This window comes from Pelophylax lessonae (assembly GCF_965119305.1).
Source record: "Pelophylax lessonae genome assembly, chromosome: 12".
In the NCBI taxonomy this organism is placed as follows: Eukaryota; Metazoa; Chordata; class Amphibia; order Anura; family Ranidae; genus Pelophylax; species Pelophylax lessonae.
The window spans coordinates 13,103,827-13,127,215 of NC_138779.1; the positions used below are offsets into that span (position 1 = coordinate 13,103,827).

A 23,389-nucleotide genomic window follows, 5' to 3' on the forward strand; every position below is an offset into this window, starting at 1 on the left:
TATGTTACATCCTTATTCCAAAATGGATTAAATTCATTATTTTCCTCAAAATTCTACAAACAATCCCCCATAATGACAACGTGAAAGAAGTTTGTTTGATATTTTGCAAATTTATTCAAAATAAAAAAAATCCCATGTACATAAGTATTCACACCCTTTGCCATGACACTCAAAATTGAGCTCAGGTGCATCCTGTTTCCACTGATCATCCTTGAGATGTTTCTACAACTTGATTGGAGTTCACCTGTGGTAAATTCAGTTGATTGGACATGATTTGGAAAGGCACACACCTGTCTATATAAGGTCCTTTTGGTGGTATTTGATCACCTGTGCGATTTTTTTTTTTTTGCGCTATACACAAAAAAAGAGCGACAATTCTGAAAACAAATTAACATTTTTTTTAGCATTCTGCTATATAACATTCCCAAATAAAAAAAAAGTAAAAATCTAATTTTTTTTTTAACATTTTAGGGCATTTGTTTTCTGTTACATATTTAGGTTAAAAAAAAATCGCAATAAGCGAATTTTGATTGGTTTGGGCAAAAGTTATCGCATCTACTAACTACGGGAAAGATTTATGTCATTTTTGTTTTTTTTGTTTTTTACGAGTAATGGCGGCGATCTGCGATTTTTTTTTTTTTTTTTTGAGGGACTGCAACATTGCGGCGGACAATTTGGACCCCCTAACTGACATTTTTGACACTTTTGGGGGACCAGTGACATTACTACAGTAATCAGTGCTAAAAATATGCACTGTTACTGTAATAATGACACTGGCAGGGAAGGGGTTAACATTGTGGGTGATAGAGGGGTTAAATGTGAGCCTAGGGGAGTGATTCTAACTGTATGGGGCGTGGCTTGTGAAATGATCATAAATACATGTGATCCTATCTTTTTTTTTTTTTTTTTCATTCGTTGTGATCCTATCTTGAAGGATCACAAGGGCTCCGTGATCATTCCAGAGAGAATGGTCAGCTGTATTTACAACAGCCGACCGTCCTCTCTCAGCGGGGAGCAATCGCGGGTGTCATTGGCTTCCCCACTGACGAGCGGAGGAGGGAGCGCGCCGGCGGCGGCGCGTGCTTGCCCCCTAGCCTCCCGTTCGCGACCGCCGTACAGTTACAGTGGTTTGTGCAGGAGTGGAGTACAACTGCGGCGGGCGGTCGTAAAAATAGGCTAATGGTGGCGATCAGTGACTTATAGTGGGACTGCGACAGTATGGCGGGCAATCTGACCCTAACTGACACTTTGTTGGAACCAGTGACACCGACACAGTAATCAGTGCTAAAATATATGCACTGACACCCAATAAAATAATTTATCCTATCAAGGCTCATTTCATACATAACTATAGGGAACAAGGTCACTCCAAAAATCGTCCTATTGGTAACTGTGATTTGTTTGGGAGGGCCAGTTCTGGGGCGTGGAAATCTGCATACCGGATGTTGACAGCTCCCCCTATCTGTTGTATTTATGAAGTACCGCCTTCCTTTTCTTGTGGTCTCATTCCTTTGTATTTGTATTCTTTGCAGAGTGTGGAACATCGTGTGCTCTCCAGGGATCCATCCGCAGATATGGAGCTCAAGCAGCCGGATTCAGGGTTGTCCTCTCCCAACACCACCATGTCTACGCAGCCGGCCCACTTCGACATCGGATCGCCCACCAGTACACTTTCCAATTATGACTCCTGTAACTCCAGCCAGTCCAGCGTGGGGGACAAGAAGCAGATTCAGCATACAGGACCAAGTAAGTCCCAGCTTGTCTGTGCCTGAATTAAAGGGAAAAGTTAACCACTTTAAGACCGGAGGATTTTGCTGCTTAATGACCAGGCCACTTTTTTTCAAATTGGCACTGTGTGATTTTAACGGACAATTGCGCGGTCATGCAACGCCGTACCCAAACGAAATTTACGTCCTTTTTTTCCCACAGACAGAGCTTTCTTTTGGTGGTATTTGATCACCTCTGCGCTTTTCATTTTTTGCGATATTAATAAAAAAAGTGCAAATATTTTGCAACAAAATTGACATTTTCTACTTTTACAGTTAAAAAATATCCAATATATTCAATTTTTGTCATATATTTAGGCCAAAATGTATTTAGCTACATGTCTTTGACGAAAAAATTCTCAATGAGCGTATTTTTAACCACTTTATGACCGGAAGATTTTACCCCATTCCTGACCAGCCCATATTTTGCGATTTGGCACTGCGTTACTTTAACGGACAATTGCGCGGTAAATGAAATTTATGTCCTTTTCCCCCACAAACAGAGCTTTCTTTTGCTGGTATTTGATCACCTCTGCGCTTTTTATTTTTTTGCGGTATTAATAAAAAAAGAACAAAAATTTTGCAAAAAATCACCTTTTTTTTTTTTTTTTTCATTTTTGAAAAAACGAGTGACCATTTTAAAAACAAAAAAAAAAACAATATTTTTCACATTCTGATATAGAACATTCCCCCCAAAAAATTGACAAATCAAAAATTTTTAACATTTTAGGCCAATTTGTTTTCTGCTACATATTTTTGGAAAAAAAAAAATCGCAATAACTTTGATTGGTTTGCGCAAAAGTTACTAACTATGGGAAAGATTTGCAATTTTTATGGTGTTTTTTTTTTTTTGCGGAACTGCGACATTGCGGCGGACAGATCGGACCCCTGACTGACATTTTGACACTTTTGGGGGTACCAGTGACATTACTACAGTAATCATTGCTAAAGAATTTGCACTGTTACTGTAATAATGACACTGGCAGGGAAGGGGTTAACACTGTTGGTGATCAAAGGGTTAAATGTATGCCTGGTGCTTACTGACGTGTGTGGGGGGAGGGGGTTGTGTGACACAGACACAGATCGCAGGTTCAGCTATGCTGAATCCTGTGATCTGTCCCTGCCTGTCACAGAGAAGATCCGCCTGCTTTGTTTACACAAGCAGGCGGATCTTCTCACTCTTTCCCCGACGATCGGGAAAGAGATACGGTGATCGACCGCCTCTCCTTCCCTGGCCCGACTCCTGCTGTGTCTAAACACAGCAGGAGCGAGACTCTGGTGGCGCCTGCGCGCCGCCGAGACAGGGAGGAATCTAGCGACGTAGCAGTAGCAGCAACGTGAGCAGTCCTAAATTGGTTAAACTCTGCTTTTGTGGGGAAAAAAATAGCAAATAAAGAAAAAACAATATAGCGTATACAATTGGGACACAAATCATATTGTAATTGAATGTTATTAAAAATTACCTTTCCTTTTCAATCTGCAGCTGTTGTAATTTTCTGAAATTGCAATACAATATGGCCGCCTGGAGGCGCTCTGTACACAGAATGTATACTGACCACACCCCCAGAAACATCATTTCCTGCTTGTGTGATTGGCTCACCAATTTTCCCAGAAGTCTGCACTAAGATACAAGTCAGATTTCTGGCATCCCCTGCAACATAAATGTCATTTTTGGTGAGATCCTCCCAATAGGAACACGTCTAAAGGGATGCAGGCCCAGCAGATTTCCTCATTAGAGCCCTGCAGCTGCCACAGCTGATAGATAATTATTTATGAAACCACTCCCATTAGACCCACTCAGCACAGAGGAACAAACAATGATTTCTTCAGAATAACAAAAGGTAGGAATCTGCAACAAAGTTTGTTATAATCCCTGCAATGCACAGAGATCATCCAGAGGGGAATGTTTTTTTCTCAACAAAAGTGGAGTTACTCTTTAAATTTACTTAAAGTGATACTAAAGTCTTTTTTTTTCTTTAAAAATAACAAACATGTTATTCTTATCTCCTCTATACAGTTGGTTTTGCACAGAGCAGCCCGGATCCTCCTCTTCTCGGGTCCCTCTTCTGTACTCCAAGCCCCTCCCACCTGTTGAGTGCCCCCACAGCAAGCAGCTTGCTATGGGAGCACCTGACCTGAGCCACAGCTCCCTGTGTCCGTTCAGACACGGAGCCACGGTTCGGTACGCCCCCTCTCTCTCCCAATTGGCTAACTGACTTTGATTGACAGAAGCGGGAGCCAATGGTGCCGCTACTGTGTCTCAGCCAATCAGGAGGGAGACTGGACCGCCGAGGCACTTGTGCAACATCGCTGGTTAGAGAGGGGGCTATAACAGCTTCAACTTATCTGGGAGGGCTGTCCACAAGGTTTAGGAGTGTGTCTATGGGAATGTTTAACCATTCTTCCAGAAGCACATTTGTGAGGTCAGGCACTGATGTTGGATGAGAAGGCCTGGCTCGCAGTTTCCGCTTTAATTCGTCCCAAAGGTGTTCTATCGGGTTGAGGTCAGACCAGTCAAGTTCCTCCACCCCAAACTCACTCATCCATGTCTTTATGGACCTTGCTTTGTGCACTGGTCCAAATGATTTAGTGGAGGGGGGATTATGGTGTGGGGGTTGCTTTTCAGGGGTTGGGCTTGGCCCCTTAGTTCCAGTGAAGGGAACTCTTAAGGTGTCAGTCTATGATTTTATTGGTCGGTTAATTTTACCAGTGAGAGACAGAATGACAACAAAAATATCCAGAAAAACACATTTCAAAAAAGTTATAAATTGATTTGCATTTTATTGAGTGAAATAAGTATTTGATCCCTTATTAATCAGCAATATTTCTGGCTCCCATGTGTCTTCTATACAGGGAACAAGCTGGGATTAGGAGGACTCTGTTAAAGTGCTCCTAATCTCAGCTTGTTCCCTGTATAAAAGACACCTGGGAGCCAGAAATATTGCTGATTAATAGGGGATCAAATACTTTTTACTCATTAAAATGCAAATCAATTTATAACTTTTTTGAAATGTGTTTTTCTGGATATTTTTGTTGTCATTCTGTCTCTCACTGGTAAAATAAACCGACCAATAAAATTATAGACTGATAATTTCTTTGTCAGTGGGCAAACGTACAAAATCAGCAGGGGGATCAAATAATTTTTTTCCCATACTGTTGCACCATAAATTGATGCAGCTCTTTGCACATCTATATTGTCCATTCATATCAGTCCCTGCCCCCAAGAAGCTTAACCACTTGCCGACCGCCCGCCGCAGATATACTGCGTCAGCCTGGCTTGTTTGCGCGACCCGCCATACCTGTACGGCGGTTCGCGAGATCACTCCTGGGGGCGGGGATACCGATCCACGGGACCGGTGGCCGCGCTTGCTGCTAGGCACCCACGTTCGCTCCCCGCTGAGAGAGGACGGTCGGATTTTGTAAACACAGCCAACCGTTCTTCTCTCTGGAATGATCACAGAGCGCCTGTGATCCTTCTATACAGGAACACAGGTCTCTATGATGATTTCACAAGTCCCACCCCATACAGTTAGAAAACACCCCCTAGGCTCACATTTAACCCTTTGATCACCCCTGAGTTACCCCTTTCCCTGCCAGTGTCATTATTACAGTAACAGTGCATATTATTTAGCACTGATTACTGTAGTAATGTCACTGGTCCTCCCAAAAGAGTCCAAAATGTCAGTTAGGGGTACCGATCTGTCCGCCGCAATGTCGCAATCCTGCAAAAAATCGCAGATCGCCGCCATTACTAGTAAAAAAAAAAAAAAATTAAGAATAAAAAGTCCAAAAATCGATCCCATAGTTTGTAAACGCTATACCTTTGCACAAACTAATTAAAATACGCTTTTTGGGATTTTTTTTACCAAAAATATGTAACAGAATACAAATTGGCCTAAAAGGATGAAAAAAAATAGATTTTTAAAAAAATTTTTGTGAATGTTATATAGCAGAAAGTGTAAAATATATATATATATTTTTTTTCAGAATTGTCGCTCTTTTTTAGTTTATAGCGCAAAAAATAAAAATCGCACAGGTGATCAAATACCACCAAAAGAAAGCTCTGTTTGTGTGTGGGGGGGGGGGGGGAAGGGGAAGGACATCAATTTTATTTGGGTACAGCGTCGTAATTTTCCGTTAAAATAACGCAGTGCCGAATCGCAAAAAAATGGCCTGGTCATTAAGGGGGAAATCTTCCGGTCCAGAAGTTGTTAAGACACTTTATTTATTTATTTATTTATTTATTTATTTATTTTTTATTAGATATTTTTTATAGCAGAAAGTAAAAAATATTTTTTTTTTTTCAAAATTTTCTGTCTTTTTCATTTACAGTATATAATAAATACAAAAAACTGCAGCGATGATCAAATACCACCAAAAGAAAGCTCTGTTTGTGGGGAAAAAAAGGACGTCCATTTTATTTGGGTACAGCGTCGCACGACCGCGCAATTGTCCGTTAAAATAACGCAGTGCCGAATCGAAAAAAAAAAATGGCCTGGTCATTAAGAGTCGGTTCACACTGATCCGATGGTTCCTCCATGTTATGCTTTCCTCCCATGTCACACCCGGGGACCCTAATGTCCCTCCGTGTCACACCCAGGGACTTTGATGTTTTTCCATGTCACACCCTTGGACCCCAATATTCCTCCATGTCATGCTGTCATACCCACTGACCCTGATGTTCCTCCATGTCACACCCAGGGACCCCCGTGTTCCTCCATGTCATGCTGTCATACTCAGTGACCCCAATGTTCCTCTATGTCAGACCCTGATGTTTTTCCATGTCACAGTTGGGGACCCTAATCCCCCATGGCACACCCAGGGACCCTAATTCCTCATGGCACACCTGGTGACCCCAAACTCCCGTTACACCCGGTGACCCCTATCCCCCATGTCACACCTGGTGACTCTGATTCCCCATGGCACACCTGGTGACCCCAATTCCCTTTCATACCAGGGATGCTCCATGTAACACCCAGGGACCCCGATCCCCTGTTCTGGGGACACTAACTGGGCGGTATGAAGAGAGTGGCCCGCACTCTGCCCTCCTTCACTGTGATCCTGCTGATTCCTTCTCCCAGGACGCTCCTCTCCTGGATCACAGTGCTCACCACAGCTCCAACCGGCTCCTGGTGGAGGGAGAAGCAGCAGTCAGAGAGCCCCGCACATCCTGCATCACCAACATCCTCAGACCATTCCGGTGCCTCGTTGCTTCTGCCCCAGTAAAGGTTCCGCCCTCCAGTGCCGAGCTCCGGCTCAGGTTCAGCTCTCCTCCACTCCCTGCTTAATACCGAGCCAGGGAAATGAACAGCTGCCCATCAGCTCAGTGCAGAGAGTCTCTTCCTGCCTGGGGTTAAGGCCGTTCAGCTCCAGCTGAAGAGGATCATCATGCAGGCAGCACTCCGGTGGGCTCCCTTCCTGCCTCTTGGGGCCCCTCCAACAGTGGTGGAAAGCCAGGGCCTGATAGTTCCGCCACTGCCCAAGACACCTGGCATCTTTCTCTGTCCCTTCTTCCTCCCCTACCGCCACCTCTCCCCTCAGCTCACAATAATCATTCATGATGGAGAGAGAGTGCCAACTCATGGCTGCGCCCCTAGGTGGCAATGCACCCTAGGCGGCTGCCTCGTTTGCCTAGTGGAAGCATCGGCCCTGTTAACCACTTAGCCACTGTAACTTTGCTATGCAGCCTTTTTATTTTTATCGCTGCAATATGAGGCTACAGGAGGGTTAGCAGTAAATTTTGGCAGATGCAAAACGTAACAACTGTGCCTTTTACATGTTATGAGCAGCTTTGCTATACAAATCCGCAATGTATTCACTGTAGGTGTACCGGATCGGACGGGCTGTATACACAATTTGAATTTATTTTACTTGACGCGTAGAGTGACAGTGAGATGTCACCTGTTTGGGGGAAGTAGGGTGTATACAGTCCTGATGGAACAATTCTTATTGTCATTTCTCTGCAGGCCCGGCCCTACCATGGGTCCCGTTGGGTCCATTGGACCCGGGCGGCACTTGGAGAGGGGCGGCAAATTGACACCCAATATTTTTTTTCCAGCAGTTTTGTGTGTCATCAGTTTGCGGCGCATTATGAACGGCATTTCCCCATCTCATACTGCCACCCATAGTGCAAACTGATGAGTATGAGGAGGCGGAGCCTCTCCTCTGGGGAACGTTCCTCACGTGATCGTGGTGCGCTATGACGTCAGACATTCAGACAAACAAAATAATGCTGGAATTTGTGGTATGTCATATGATTTTGCATGTAAATCTGACTTCCTGATAAATTAAATTCTAGTTTTATTTATCATGCTACAAAATAATGAATGTGGGGGCCTTTTGGTGGGTGTGATTTTTTTTTTTTTTTTGGGGGGGGGGCAGCATTTTTATTCTTGGACCCAGGCAGCACAATGTCTTGGGCCAGCCCTGTTTCTCTGCAATCGTATACATACCGCTGTATGCTTTCAGTAAGAAACCATGTCAGAATGAACAGGCTGCATGCCCCGGAGTAGCTCGATGCTGCCCTCTATGTCTGTTCATAGACTGCAGTGATGTCCTGCACCTTCGTGTAAGAACAGCATACAGTATTGTCACCCCAGTGACTGGCGGGTAACGGGTGGAAGACTTCTCTCTAGTTCTATTATTACACAGAAAAGAAAATTGCAGATGGGACTTTAATGCGGCACAACCAACAAATATAAAATATACAAAACAATGTTTTATTACTAAAAGCTAATTTTACATAAAACTAAAACCATATTGTCATACATTGTTACCAAATGTATATTTACATAAATATACATTATTAGGTGAATCAAGGCCCCGCCCCCCCATCAATGATAGCGAGGACCACCCTCATCCTAGCATCCAATGACTGTGATAGGGATGCAAGAGGGACTCTGATGGGGACCCCGATGCAAGGGGGGCCGTGATGTATGGGGGGACTCTGATGGGGACCCTGATGTAAGGGGGGACCCTGATGTAAAGGGGGACTCTTATGGTGATCCAGATGTAGGGGGGATGCTGATGTAACAGAGATTTGATAGGGATGTGAGGAGGGCTCTGGTGGGGACACTGATGTAAGGGGGGACACTGATATAAGGGGGAACTCTGATGGGGACCCTGATGTTAGGGGGGCACTGATATAAGGGGGGGCTCTGATGGGGACCCTGATGTTAGGGGGGGACTCTAAGGGGGACACTGATGTAAGCGGGGACACTTGTGTAAAAGGGAACACAGATGTAAAGGGGAACTCTAAAGTAAGGGGGGACACTGTTGTATAAGGGGGGGGGGCTCTGGTGGGGATCCAGATGTGGGGGGATGCAGATGTAAAAGAAACTTTGATAGGGATATAAGGGGGGCTCTGATAGGGGACAATAATGTACAGTGGGGCACTGATGTAAGGGGGTGACTCTGATGGGGACACTGATGTAAGGGGGGACACTGATGTAAGAGAGGGAGGGACTCTGATGGGGACCCTGATGTAAGGGAGACTCTGATAGGGACCCTGATGTAAGGGGGGGACTCTGATGTGGACCCTGATGTAAGGGGGACTCTGATAGGGACCCTTATGTGATCCAGATGTAGGGGGGATGCTGATGTAACAGAGATTGAATAAGGATGTGAGGAGGGCTCTGATGGGGACACTGATAAAAGGGGGGACTGTGATATAAGGGGAGGGGGAACTCTGATGGGGACCCTGATGTTAGGGGAAACACTGATGTAAGGTCCCCAAGGGGACCCTGATGTTAGGGGGGACACTGATGCAAGGGGCAATTTTAAGAGGGACACTGATGTAAGCGAGGGCACTTATGTAAAAGGGAACTCTAAAGTAAGGGGGGACACTGTTGTATAAGGGGGGCTCTGATGGGGATCCAGATGTGGGGGGATGCGGATATAACAGAAACTTTGATAGGGATGTAAGGGGGGCTCTGATAGGGGACACTGATGTAAGGGGGGACTCTGATGTAAGGGGGACTCTGATGGGGACCCTGATATTAGGGGGGCTCTGATGGGGATCCAGATGTAGGGGGAGACTCTTAAGGAGACCATGATGTAAGTGGGGACACTTCTGTAAAGGGGGACACTGATGTAAGGGGGGGACTCTGATGGGGACCCTGATGTAAGGGGGGACTCTGATGTACGTGGGGACACTGATGTAAGGGGGGACTCTTATGTAAAGGGGGACACTGATGTAAGGGGGCACTCTGATGGGAAATTTGATGTAAGGGGGACCCTGATGGGGATCCAGATGTGGGGGGATGCGGATGTAACAGAGACTTTAATATGGATGTAAGGGGGGCTCTGATAGGGGAAACTAATGTAATGGGGGACTCTGATGGAAACCCTGATATAAAGGGGACTGTCATAGTGAAATGTTTGGTGACCCCCGCTCTGTGGCATAGATGAGTAATGGCCACACCCTTCAGCACGTTTCCTCAGAGGGGGCGGTAATAGTATGGTGCGTCGGGGGCAGTAGAGTGTGCAGTGGGGTGGTAAAATTCGGGTGCGGCGGGGGCAGTAGAGTGTGCAGTGGGGCGGTAATAGTGGGGTTCAGTGGGGGCAGTTGGGTGCGGCAGTAATAGTATGGTGCGGCGGGGGCAGTAGAGTGTGCAGTGGGGCGGTAATAGTAGGGTGCAGTGGGGGCAGTAGAGTGTGCAGTGGGGCGGTAATAGTAGGGTGCAGTGGGGGCAGTAGAGTGTGCAGTGGGGCGGTAATAGTGGGGTGCAGTGGGGGCAGTTGGGTGCGGCAGTAATAGTATGGTTCGTATAGTACAATGAGTCCTGCGCTGTCTTAACTAGGGTGATAAGGGATAAAATGGAGACCCCAGATGCTGCTAGTACCGGAACTGGTGACCATACAGTGTGAGATATATAAACGGTGGGGGGTACTGCGCTTCTGGGTAAGTGAATAATATTGAATAATAAATAAATAAATAAACTAAAACTGGTGTATGTGACTAACACAGTGTATACACATGGGAACTAAACTATATACATAAAATTCATAATCATAGTGAACAAGGGTAAACAGACAATAACCTAAAAATCACTTAATGTGTTCATCATTCTTTAGTGATAAATAAAGTGCTCAGGTGCATATATAAGTGTCCTCTGTGCTTCACAGAAAAATAAATCGCGGTCTGGGTGTAAATAAAGTCCAAAGACTAAAAAAAATTGTGCAAGTGAATAAATATAAGTCCACAGGTGCTATTCCTTCACCAACCACCGTGCTATAAAAAATGGGGTGCTTCTCCTTCCCCTCAGGGTGTCCAAGCCTCTCACCTTAAAGACTAAGGGTAAAAGCCTTAATAATCATCCAGGGGGCTCCTCTCCAGTTTTATGCCGTACTCCACTAGTGTCAGATATCTGGGCTACTGCAGATGATAAGACTCCCTCTCCCTCTCCAGATTCTCCACAATTCCAATGGCTCTCAAAACAGAATGCTCAAAATAGTGCAATATGTCTGGATAATGGGTTCTTTATTAAAAATAGCTTTAAAAATACTCACATTTGTTGAGTATATACAGCGCAAATACAAGGGATAGCGTCGGAGTGGGATCGCAGTCCTCACTTCCGCGATGTGCGTCACTTCCGGTCCGAACGTCCCTACACGTTACGCCACTTCCGCGTCACGTGGCTTCTTCAGGGGTCAACAAATGTGAGTATTTTTAAAGCTATTTTTAATAAAGAACCCATTATCCAGACATACTGCACTATTTTGAGCATTCTGTTTTGAGAGCCATTGGAACTGTGGAGAATCTGGAGAGGGAGAGGGAGTCTTATCATCTGCAGTAGCCCAGATATCTGACACTAGTGGAGTACGGCATAAAACTGGAGAGGAGCCCCCTGGATGATTATTAAGGCTTTTACCCTTAGTCTTTAAGGTGAGAGGCTTGGACACAGTGGGGTGCAGTGGGGGCAGCTGGGTGCGGCAGTAATAGTATGGTGCAGCGGGGGCAGTAGAGTGTGCAGTGGGGCTGTAATAGTATGGTGCGGTGGGGGCAGTAGAGTGTGCAGTGGGGCTGTAATAGTAAGGTGTGCGGTGGGGGCAGTAGAGTGTGCAGTGGGGCGGTAATAGTGGGGTGCAGTGGGGGCAGCTGGGTGCGGCAGTAATAGTATGGTGCGGCGGGGGCAGTAGAGTGTGCAGTGGGGCTGTAATAGTATGGTGCGGTGGGGGCAGTAGAGTGTGCAGTGGGGCGGTAATATTCGGGTGCGGCGGTGGGCAGAGCAGAGCGGTCATGGTTTATGGGTGAACGCTGTGATGGCGGTTTTGCTCTCTCAGTATAATGAGGACTTTGTGATATTTGCAATCCCAGCCATATGGAACTCTATTTATATAACCCCGGAGGAGTTCAGATGCCCCCTGCTGGGGGGGGGGGGGATTTCCTGCAGGAGGACTTTGAAGCTCTTTGTACCTCAGTCCGGAATAATGAGAACAAGAATCTCTTTTCATAGTGACCCGCCAGCCGCTGCCAACTGAGACAGCAACACAAGCTAAAGAGAACTTGTCTTCTGGGGGGGGGGGGGGGTTCATTGCTGATCTCCTCCTGAAAATGCTGCTTGCCTGGCTTGCAAGCTTCTCTTACTCATTTAACCGCTTCAATGCCGGGCACTTTCACCCCCTGCCCCCCCCCCCTTCCTGCCCAGGTCAGCTTTCAGTGCTGTCACACTTTGAATGACAATTGCGCAGTCATGCCACACTGTACCCATATTAAATTTTTATCATTTTTTTTTTTCACACAAATCAAGCTTTCTTTTGCTGGTATTTAATCACCGCTGGGTTTTTTTTATTTTTTTACCACATAAATAAAAAAAGGGCAAAAATTTAAATAATAAAAAAAAAATAAAAAAATTTTTTTTTTGTTAATGTTATAAAATTTTGCAAATCAATAATCTTTCTTCATAAGTTTAGGCCAAAATGTATTCTGCTACATTTCTTTGGTGAAAATACCCCAAATCGGTGTCTGTAGGAAGGTTATGGAGTCCATAAACTATGAGATCTATATCTGAAATTTGATCAATTCTGATGTACTGACGAGATCTTATTTCTTGAGGCCCAAAATCAGCAGAAAAGTACAAATATCCCCCAAATTACCCCTTTTTGGAAAATAGACAGTCCAATGTATTTATTAAGAGGCATGGGGGAGTTTTTTGAAGTTGTAATTTTTTTTTGTCACAATTTTTTGGAAGGAATTAAAAGGAAAAAAAAAATAAATGTTTTCCACAATTTTTTTTTCTTTACTTACATTAACCAGTGCAGTACTGGTGTGGGACATATGTAAGAAAAAAAAAAAACTTTTTTCAATTTTTTTTAATTTACATTTTTTTTTTTTTTACACACTGTAAACAGCAATACAGTGTTACCATAGTAGTTTTTTTTTTTTTTTTAGCATACTATGATTGCCTATAACAGTGATAAACACTCTTCTAACAAATCATTTTTTCAATTTTTAAAAGTATTTTGTACTCTTTTATTACATTTATTTTATTTATCTTTTTACACACTGTGACCAGAGCAATACAATGTTACCATAGTAACACTGTACTACCCTGGGGATATGATCAATCACTGTTATAACAAGCCATTTTTTCCTGAATGAAATCCATTTATTCATTGTTCCTATTGTGATTAGCTGTGATTGGCAACAGCTAATCACATGGTACAGATGAGCTGTGATTGGCCGTCTGTGCCATGTGATCATTGTGACCAATTCATTCATTCATCGTGTCCTACCGTTACTAACTATGATTGGCCACAGCTAATCACATGGTGCAGATGGGCTGTGATCGGCCCTGTCTGTACCATGTGATCATTGTTACCAATCCATTTATTTATCATGGCCTTTTGTGATTAGCTGTGATTGGCCACAGCTAATCACATGGTACAGATGGGCTGTGATTGGCCGTCTGTGCCATGTGATCATTGTGAGCAATTAATTTATTCATCGTGTCCTACCGTTACTAACTATGATTGGCCACAGCTAATCACATGGTACAGATGGGCTGTGATTGGCCCTGTCTGTACCATGTGATCACTGTGACCAATCCATTTATTTATCATGGCCTTTTGTGATTAGCTGTGATTGGCCACAGCTAATCACATGGTACAGATGGGCTGTGATTGGCCGTCTGTGCCATGTGATCATTGTGACCAATTAATTTATTCATCGTGTCCTACCGTTACTAACTATGATTGGCCACAGCTAATCACATGGTGCAGATGGGCTGTGATCGGCCCTGTCTGTACCATGTGATCACTGTGACCAATCCATTTATCTATCATGTCCTTTTGTGATTAGCTGTGATTAGCTACAGCTAATCACATGGTACAGATGGGCTGTGATTGGCCCTGTCTGTACCATGTGATCACTGTGACCAATCAATTTATTCATCATATCCTATTGTGATTAGCTGTGATTGGCCACAGCTAATCATATGGTGCAGATGGGCTGTGTTCGGCGCCCTGTCTGTACCATGTGATCACTGTGACCAATCCATGTATTTATCATGGCCTTTTGTGATTGGCCACAGCTAATCACATGGTACAGGTGGGCTGTGATTGGCCCTGATTTTTACAATTTTTTTTAAAATTATTTATTACAATGTTTCTTTTTTATTATTGTTATTTTTTTTTACAATTTGTTATTTTTTTACAGGACAGGGAAGCCTACAGGAGGGGAGGTGGGATCAGAAGCAGGCAGAACAGGGAGGGGGATCAGTGTTGGAGACGCAATTACAGCAATGATGCCCTGTGTCTGTGTCTCTCCCCGCAGCAGCTGAAAGCTGGCAGGAGGGGAAGAAACTGGCTTTCAGCTGCTGCAGAGAGCCGCCCAGGGCTTCCTTCTGTAATTGCTCCTCCACCCTACCCTGTGCTGTTGGGCCCCCCCCCCCTGTGTGCAGGGAGGACTGGTGCCCCCCCCCTCCAATCAGAGGCCCTAAGTGCGGGGCTGGCGAGCAAATAAGCAAACGGGGGTCGGTTGTTTGTTTGCCGCCACCCCGAAAAAATGAAGCACCAGCCGCCGCTGTGTGTGAGTATAAACTTTCTTTATGCTGTTGGGGCCCAGAAGGTTTAGGATTGACGACCCCTGGTATAAATGAATGACAGCTGTTATATTACCACCCCCCCCCCCCCCCCCATAGGAGGATATCATCCAGGAAGCAATGTCACTGGAAATAAAAATAACAGTTGGCTGTATCTTAGCACTGGCAATGACCTGTGCACCGCACAACTGATACAGCGTGACATTATATTTTTTATGGCTCTAGATTATTCTAGTCATCCCGTAACATCGATGGATTGATAATGTCCCTGGAAAGTCAGTAAATTCTCTTATTTATCTCAGTCAGGAACTCTTTGTTTGTAATGTATCTACTACAGCGCCAACGGGATAACTGGCGACTGCGCGGTCATGCAACGCTGTGCCCAAATTAAATATTTAGCGTTTTTTTTTTTTTCACACAAATAGAGATTTCTTTTGGTGGTATTTTATCACCTCTGCAGTTTTTTTATCTTTTATTATATAAATAAATAAATAAAAAAACTGAAAATTAAAAAAAAAAAAAAACAAAACAATATTTTTTTATTTTCTGCTATAAAACATATCTAAATAAAATAAATAATAATAATAAAACGTGTCTTAACCACTTCTGGACCTGAAGATTTTCCCCTTTAGGCTCCGTTCACATCTAGGCGTTTTGGGGCGTTTTTGGGGCGTTTTTCTGCTCTAGGATCAGCTCTCAAAACGCCCAACAAGACAAATCCTATTCATTTCAATGGCCCCTGTTCACATCTGAGCGTTTTGACGCTGTTTACAAAACGCCCAACGCTCAAAAAAGTACATGAGCTTCTTTTTGGGCAGATTACAGGCGTTTTCCATTGATCTCTATTCAATCTAAAAACGCCTGCACAAAAATCGCGGTAAAAATCGCGGTAAAATCGCGGTAAAAAACGCCCGCAAAATCGCGGTAAAATCGCGGTAAAAAACGCGCGAAAAACGCTACGCTCAGGTGTGAATGTAGCCTAAATGATCAGGCCATTGTTTGCGATTCAGCACTGCGTTAGGTGATCGCACGGTCGCGTGACGCTGTCCCCAAACAAAATTGATGTCCTTTTTTTCCCCACAAATAGAGCTTTTTTTTGGTGGTATTTGATCACCTGTGCAATTTTTTTTTTTTTAGCTTTTATTATATAAATGAAAAAAAAACTGAAAATAAAAAAAAAAAAACAATATATTTTATTTTCTGCTATAAAACATATCTAATAAAATAAATGAAATAAATAAAGTGTCTTAACCACTTCTGGACCGGAAGACTTTCCCCCTTAATGACCAGGCCAATTTTTGCGATTCGGCACTGCATTACTTTAATGGACAATTGCGCGATCATGCGACGTTGTACCCAAATAAAATGGATGTCCTTTTTTTCCCCACACATAGAGCTTTCTTTTGGTGGTATTTGATTAACTCTGCGATTTTTTTTTTTTTGTGCTTTAAACAAAAAAAATAGCAACAATTCTGAAAAAAAAAAAGACATTCTACATCAAATGTTTTCATCATTTTAGGCCAATTTGTATTCTTCTACATATTTTTGGTAAAAACCACCCCAATAAGCGTATTTTGATTGGTTTGCGCAAAATTTATCACGTCTACAAACTAGGGGAAAAGATTTGTCATTTTTATTTGATTTATTATTTTTTTTACTAGTAATGGTGGCAATCCAGCGATTTTTAGCGGGACTGCGCCATTGCGGCGGACAGATCGGACCCCTAACTGACATTTTTGACACATTTGGTGGGGACCAGTGACATTACTACAGTAATCAGTGCTAAAAATATGCACTGTTAATGTACTAATGACACTGGCAGGGAAGGGCTTAGCACCAGGGGCAATCAAAGGTTTAAGTGGGAGCCCAGGGGGTGCTTTCTAACTGTGAGGGGGATGGGCTTGTGAAATCAATCCAGAGACCTGTGTTCCTATATAGGAGGATGATGCTCTGTGATCATTCCAGAGAGAACAACGGTCTGCTGTGTTTACAAAAGCAGCCCGGCGTTCTCTCTTCACGGGGAGCGATCGCGGGTGCCCAACAGCAATAATGGCCACCGGCCCCATGGATCGGCTTCCCTGCTGGCAAGTGGGCGCGCGCCCCCCCTACCCCCCAGGATCGCTCCTGCGGACCACCGTATGAGTACGACGTATAACGACGTATAACTGTGGCGGCTGGTTGGCAAGTGGTTAATAGATTTTGGCCAAAATGTATTCTTGCTTCTTGCTACATGCTGTGATTTAAAAAAAAAATAAATAAAAATATCCCAATAAGTGTATATTGATTGGTTTGTGTGAAAGTTATCGCGTCTACAAACTATGGTGTATGTACTGGAATTTATTTTTATTATTTTTTTTTATTAGAAAGGACAGTGATCACTGACTTATAATGGGACTGGGACAGTGCGGCAGCCAATACGACACTAACTGACACTGGGTGGGAACTGACTATAACTGCCACTGACATCACCAGTGACACTAATACATCAATCAGTGATAATAATATACGCTGTCACTGTACTAATGATACTGGCTGGGACATCTAGAGAGCCGCTGAGAGCCTGAGCCAGCCACCCCCGCCCCCACCCCTGCCCACTTCACAGCTCATTGCTTTAGCGGGAGCCAATGATTGACCGCTCATGAAGCACTGAGAATCGAGTGATCAGCAGTCTTTGATCGCTCAGTTCTCCATCTTAGAGCCGGCAGGGGGACAGATGCAGCATCAAAATCGATGCTGCACCCAGCTAGGTAAGTATGATTCCTAAAAACCCCCCAAAAAATCACAAACTTCATCATACAAAGACATTGTGGACAATTGTGCTCTTCCAACCTTATGGTAACACTTTGGTGAAGACCCTTTTCTGTTCCAGCATGACTGTGCTCCTGGGTACAAAGCCATGGTTTGACCAGTTTGGTGTGGAGGAACTGGAGTGGCCTGCACAGAGCCCGGATCTCAACCCTACTGAACACCTTTGGGATGATATGGATTGTAAACCAGGTCTTCTCATCCAACATCAGTACCTGACCTCACAAATGTTATTTTGGATGACGGGGGTTCTAGCCTTTCCCTGCACTTCCAGCCTCATGGCAACAGTCTTGGAAAGGCCTTTTTCAGTTCTAGCATGATTGTGTTCACTTGTGTTCTGCTGTCTCTGGGCCCCTGTGTGCTCCCCTGGTCCCCCTCCCCCCCACTGTGCTGCCCCCCCCCCCCAACTGTGCTCCCTTCCCCAGCTACTGCAGGGAATGTGTCACAATAGAGAACCAAGAAGGGGTCGGTAAATATGTAATTTACCAGCTCCTTCCTTTTCTGAATGGACAGAGTCATAGTCAGTGACATTGTGAAAAAATAAAATAAAATGATAAAAAATAATACAATTATAATAGCACAAAATAAAAACTACTGACACCAGTGGGGGGGACTTCCAGGATCGCAAAGGTCACACTTACACCTGGGCCCTGGCATTCCACCACCGTGGGGAGGCCCCAAGATGGCAGGAAGGGGGCCCAATGCAGAACTTCGAAAGGGTCCCGCTGCGGGACCGTAATAAAGGGCCCCACAACGAGAGTAAAGGGCCCCAGGATCAGTGGGAAGAGCCCCAGGCTTGAAGGGAAGGGCCCCGGACAGGGGTACGGGGCCCTTCATGGTTTCTTGCACCGGGGCCCTGAAGGTTCTAGTTACGCCTCTGGTACAAAGCCATGGTTTGACCAGTTTGGTGTGGAGGAACTGGAGTGTCCTGCACAGAGCCCTGACCTCAACCCTACTGAACACCTTTGAGATGAATTGGATTGAGAGCCAGATCTTCTCAACCAGCATTAGTACCTGACCTCACAAATTTTCTTTTGGATGACCAGGGTTCTAGCCTTCCCCTGTGCTTCCAGCCTTAGGGAAAAAGTCTTGGCAAGGTCCTTTTCTGTTCCAGCATGCTCCATGAAGACATGGTTTGACCAGTTTGGTGTAGAGGTACTGGAGTGTCCTGCACAGAGCCCTGATCTCAACCCTCCTGAACACCTTTGGGATGATATGGATTGTAAACTAGGTCTTCTCATCCAACATCAGTACCTGACCTCACAAATGTTATTTTGGATGACAGGGGTTCTAGCCTTTCCCTGCACTTTCAGCCTCATGGCAACAGTCTTGGAAAGGCCTTTTTCAGTTCTAGCATGATTGTGTACAAGGCCAGCTTCATAAAGACATGGTTTGACCAGCTTGATGAGGAGGAACTTGAATGTCCTGCGCAGAACCCTGACCTCAACCCTACTGAACAGAACACCTTTGGGATAAACTGGAGCGCCAATGGCGAGACAGGTCTTCTCATCCAACATCAGTACCCGACCTCACTAATAAGCACCAATTCCCCCAGACACTCCACACAATCTTGTGGAAAGCCTTCCCAGAAGAGAGGAAGAATTTCTAACTGCAAAAGGGTGCAACTTTGTTATTATCCATGGTTGTGGAATGGGATGCCCAACAAGCTCAGATAGGTATGATGGATCATTAACCATTTGGATATCATCTATATTGATCTCTCTGGTTATGTACTGCATGTGCTAGAGCGGTCCTACTGAGAGAGTGATGTCACCAACACACCAGGATTTCCAAAATGAGTCTAAAGCTTTAATTAATGATCAAATTGTTACAGCAGATAAAAACGTTTCGGAGCCACACGGGGCCCCTTCTTCAGCCACGTGAAAGGGTGATCATATAGATTACACATTGACTGTACAAGCTCCTTTAGATTTACCAACAAAGTATCCAATAACATAGGCCCACGTATGATGTCCCCTTTGGCCCTTCTCACTGCTCTGGCCCCATGTATTCCTATAGGTGAGCCATACTTCCATGCATGGCTATGGAATTAATGTCTCGATGATCGGTGACTGCACTGATCTACCTAACCCAGACTTCTGCCCACAGTGGTCACAGACACTCCCTTGCTGCCCCCCATGGGCTGGCAATAGAGGAAGTCATAAAAGACTTCAGACAAGGAAACTATAAAACTATAATCCTTCCACTTTATAAAACTCTGGTCCGACCGCATCTGGAGTATTCTGTCCAGTTCTGGTCGCCAGTCCTCAGGAGGGATGTGTTGGAGCTGGAGAGAGCCCAGAGAAGGGCAGCTAAACTAATTAGGGGATTGGAGGACCTTAATTATGAAGAGCGTCTGCAATCGCTTGATTTATTCTCCCTGGAGAAGAGACGCCAGAGAAGGGACATGATAGCAATTTATAAATATCTCAGTGGTGATCTCAGCATAGAAAAAAAGCTATTCAGTCGCAAGGATTGCATGAGGACGCGAGGGCATACAATGCGATTAGATGAGAAGTGTTTTAACCTCAGGCAATGTGGGGGGTTCTTTACTGTTAGGGCTACTAGATTGTGGAATTCTCTACCACAAGAGGTGGTTTCTGCGGGAAGTATGGCTACTTACAAAAGACTCTTGGACGTACATCTCAAGGATCAGAACATTCAGGGGTATGAGAGACGATTACGGTCACACACACCTACACAGGTTGAACTGGATGGACTATTGTCTTTATTCAACCTCAACTACTATGTAACTATGAAACCCAGAGCAAGATCCGAAATAGAAATATGTAGTTGATGTGGAGGGGGAATCTCATTGCTTTCTACAGATTGCGGCTCTTTTTACCGCCATTGCTCTCCTCTCTGTCTCGTAATCTATACATATAAAGTACAAGTGTCTCTGTGTCCAGTCCCTGTGTCCGTGGGATTGCGCTACTGGGACTTGGAGCGCAGAGACTTCGGGCGGCCGGGCAAAACTGTTGAAGAGGCAGGTGTGCGTGGGCGCACGGTCGGTGCGCGCTCCCGTGGACTTACTGCTAAGTCTGTTTTTACAAATGTTTGACCACATATGTTCTAGCGCCCGTTAATTTAACGGGCTTAATGTCTAGTCTAATATGAAACGCAACGCGTGTTTTTTTTTTTTTTTTCTCCATTAGTAATGACAGAACTTTCTCAGCATTGATGAAAATCTAAACTTCCACATTCCCTCTTTTTCCATCCGCTCTTCGCTCACGTTACACCTCCATTGTACAACCAGAACCTGTTTTACTTTCATCTTTCGACTAGGATTTCTTCCAGAACAAAGGGTTGTGTCTGACAGTGGGTGGAAATGTTCAGTATTCTTTCCCCCAGGTGATAGAACGCCATGACTGGGTGTGCAAGAACACATAAAATGTATCGGTCCCAGAAATAACCTCTACATCCACATCCTAGAATTAGAACATGAAGAACAAACACAGGGTGACCAGGAGATATAGATCTCCCACCCATAAAAGTGGACTTTAGAGGCTGTAGGGTTATCACATAAAGATGAACACACCATAGAGTAGTAATCTACTGTATATAAAACAATACATTTTATTTAATGCAAAATTGATAAAAAAAGTACAGCATAAAATCCATCACATTACAACAATATAACCCCACAGCATCTCCAAGGGCTTACTGTCCCATCTATAACAGTCGATGGTTGAAGGTGAATATGGTCCAGAGGTCTAAAGTATAACCCCACAGCATCTCCAAGAGCTTACTGTCCCATTTATAACAGTCGATGGTTGAGGGTGAATATGGTCCAGAGGTCTAAAGTATAACCCCACAGCATCTCCAAGGGTTTACTGTCCCATCTATAACAGTCAATGGTTGAGGGTGAATATGGTCAAGAGGTCTAAAGTATAACCCCACAGCATCTCCAAGGGCTTACTGTCCCATCTATAACAGTCGATGGTTGAGGGTGAATATGATCAAGAGGTCTAAGGTCTTTAGACCTCTTGACCATATTCACCCTCGACCATCGACTGTTATAGATGGGACAGTAAACCCCTGGAGATGCTGTGGGGTTATACTTTAGACCTCTTGACCATATTCACCCTCAACCATTGACTGTTATAGATGGGACAGTAAACCCTTGGAGATGCTGTGGGGTTATACTTTAGACCTCTGGACCATATTCACCCTCAACCATCGACTGTTATAAATGGGACAGTAAGCTCTTGGAGATGCTGTGGGGTTATACTTTAGACCTCTGGACCATATTCACCTTCAACCATCGACTGTTATAAATGGGACAGTAAGCTCTTGGAGATGCTGTGGGGTTATACTTTAGACCTCTTGACCATATTCACCCTCAACCATTGACTGTTATAGATGGGACAGTAAACCCTTGGAGATGCTGTGGCGTTATACTTTAGACCTCTGGACCATATTCACCCTCAACCATCGACTGTTATAAATGGGACAGTAAACCCTTGGAGATGCTGTGGGGTTATACTTTAGACCTCTTGACCATATTCACCCTCAACCATCGACTGTTATAGATGGGACAGTAAACCCTTGGAGATGCTGTGGGGGTTATACTTTAGACCTCTTTACCATATTCACCTTCAACCATCGACTGTTATATATGGGACAGTAAACCCTTGGAGATGCTGTGGGGTTATACTTTAGACCTCTTGACCATATTCACCCTCAACCATCGACTGTTATAAATGGGACAGTAAGCCCTTGGAGATGCTGTGGGGTTATACTTTAGACCTCCACATTCACCCTCAACCATCAACTGTTATAGATGGGACAGTAAGCCTTTGGAGATGCTGTGGGGTTGTACTTTAGACCTCTTGACCATATTCACCCTCAACCATTGACCGTTATAAATGGGACAGTAAACCCTTGGAGATGCTGTGGGGTTATACTTTAGACCTCTTGACCATATTGACCCTCAACCATTGACTGTTATAAATGGGACAGTAAGCTCTTGGAGATGCTGTGGGGTTATACTTTAAACCTCTTGACCATTTTCACCCTCAACCATCGACTGTTATAAATGGGACAGTAAACCCTTGGAGATGCTGTGGGGTTATACTTTAGACCTCTTGACCATATTCACCCTCAACCATCGACTGTTATAAATGGGACAGTAAACCCTTGGAGATGCTGTGGGGTTATACTTTAGACCTCTTGACCATATTCACCCTCAACCATTGACTGTTATAAAAGGGACAGTAAGCCCTTGGAGATGCTGTGGGGTTATACTTTAGACCTCTTGACCATATTCACCCTCAACCATTGACTGTTATAAATGGGACAGTAAACCCCTGGAGATGCTGTGGGGTTATACTTTAGACCTCTTGACCATATTCACCCTCAACCATTGACTGTTATAGATGGGACAGTAAACCCTTGGAGATGCTGTGGGGTTATACTTTAGACCTCTGGACCATATTCACCCTCAACCATCGACTGTTATAAATGGGACAGTAAGCTCTTGGAGATGCTGTGGGGTTATACTTTAGACCTCTTGACAATATTCACCCTCAACCATCGACTGTTATAAATGGGACAGTAAACCCTTGGAGATGCTGTGGGGTTTTACTTTAGACCTCTTGACAATATTCACCCTCAACCATCAGCTGTTATAAATGGGACAGTAAACCCTTGGAGATGCTGTGGGGTTATTCTTTAGACCTCTTGACCATATTCACCCTCAACCATCGACTGTTATAGATGGGACAGTAAACCCTTGGAGATGCTGTGGGGTTATACTTTAGACCTCTTGACCAT

At 44.4% G+C, this 23,389-nt stretch overlaps 1 protein-coding gene across 1 annotated transcript in view; it reads left to right on the forward strand.

Annotated features, from left to right (window-relative positions):
- Window positions 1-23,389, forward strand: part of ESPN (espin) — a gene marked incomplete at its 3' end in the record, with an annotated part of 223,278 nt that overhangs the window by 43,689 nt on the left and 156,200 nt on the right. The window contains exon 3 of the mRNA XM_082273297.1: window positions 1,533-1,746. Within this exon, the coding sequence (XP_082129423.1) occupies window positions 1,533-1,746 (214 nt within the window). The remainder of the gene's footprint in view (window positions 1-1,532; window positions 1,747-23,389) is intronic.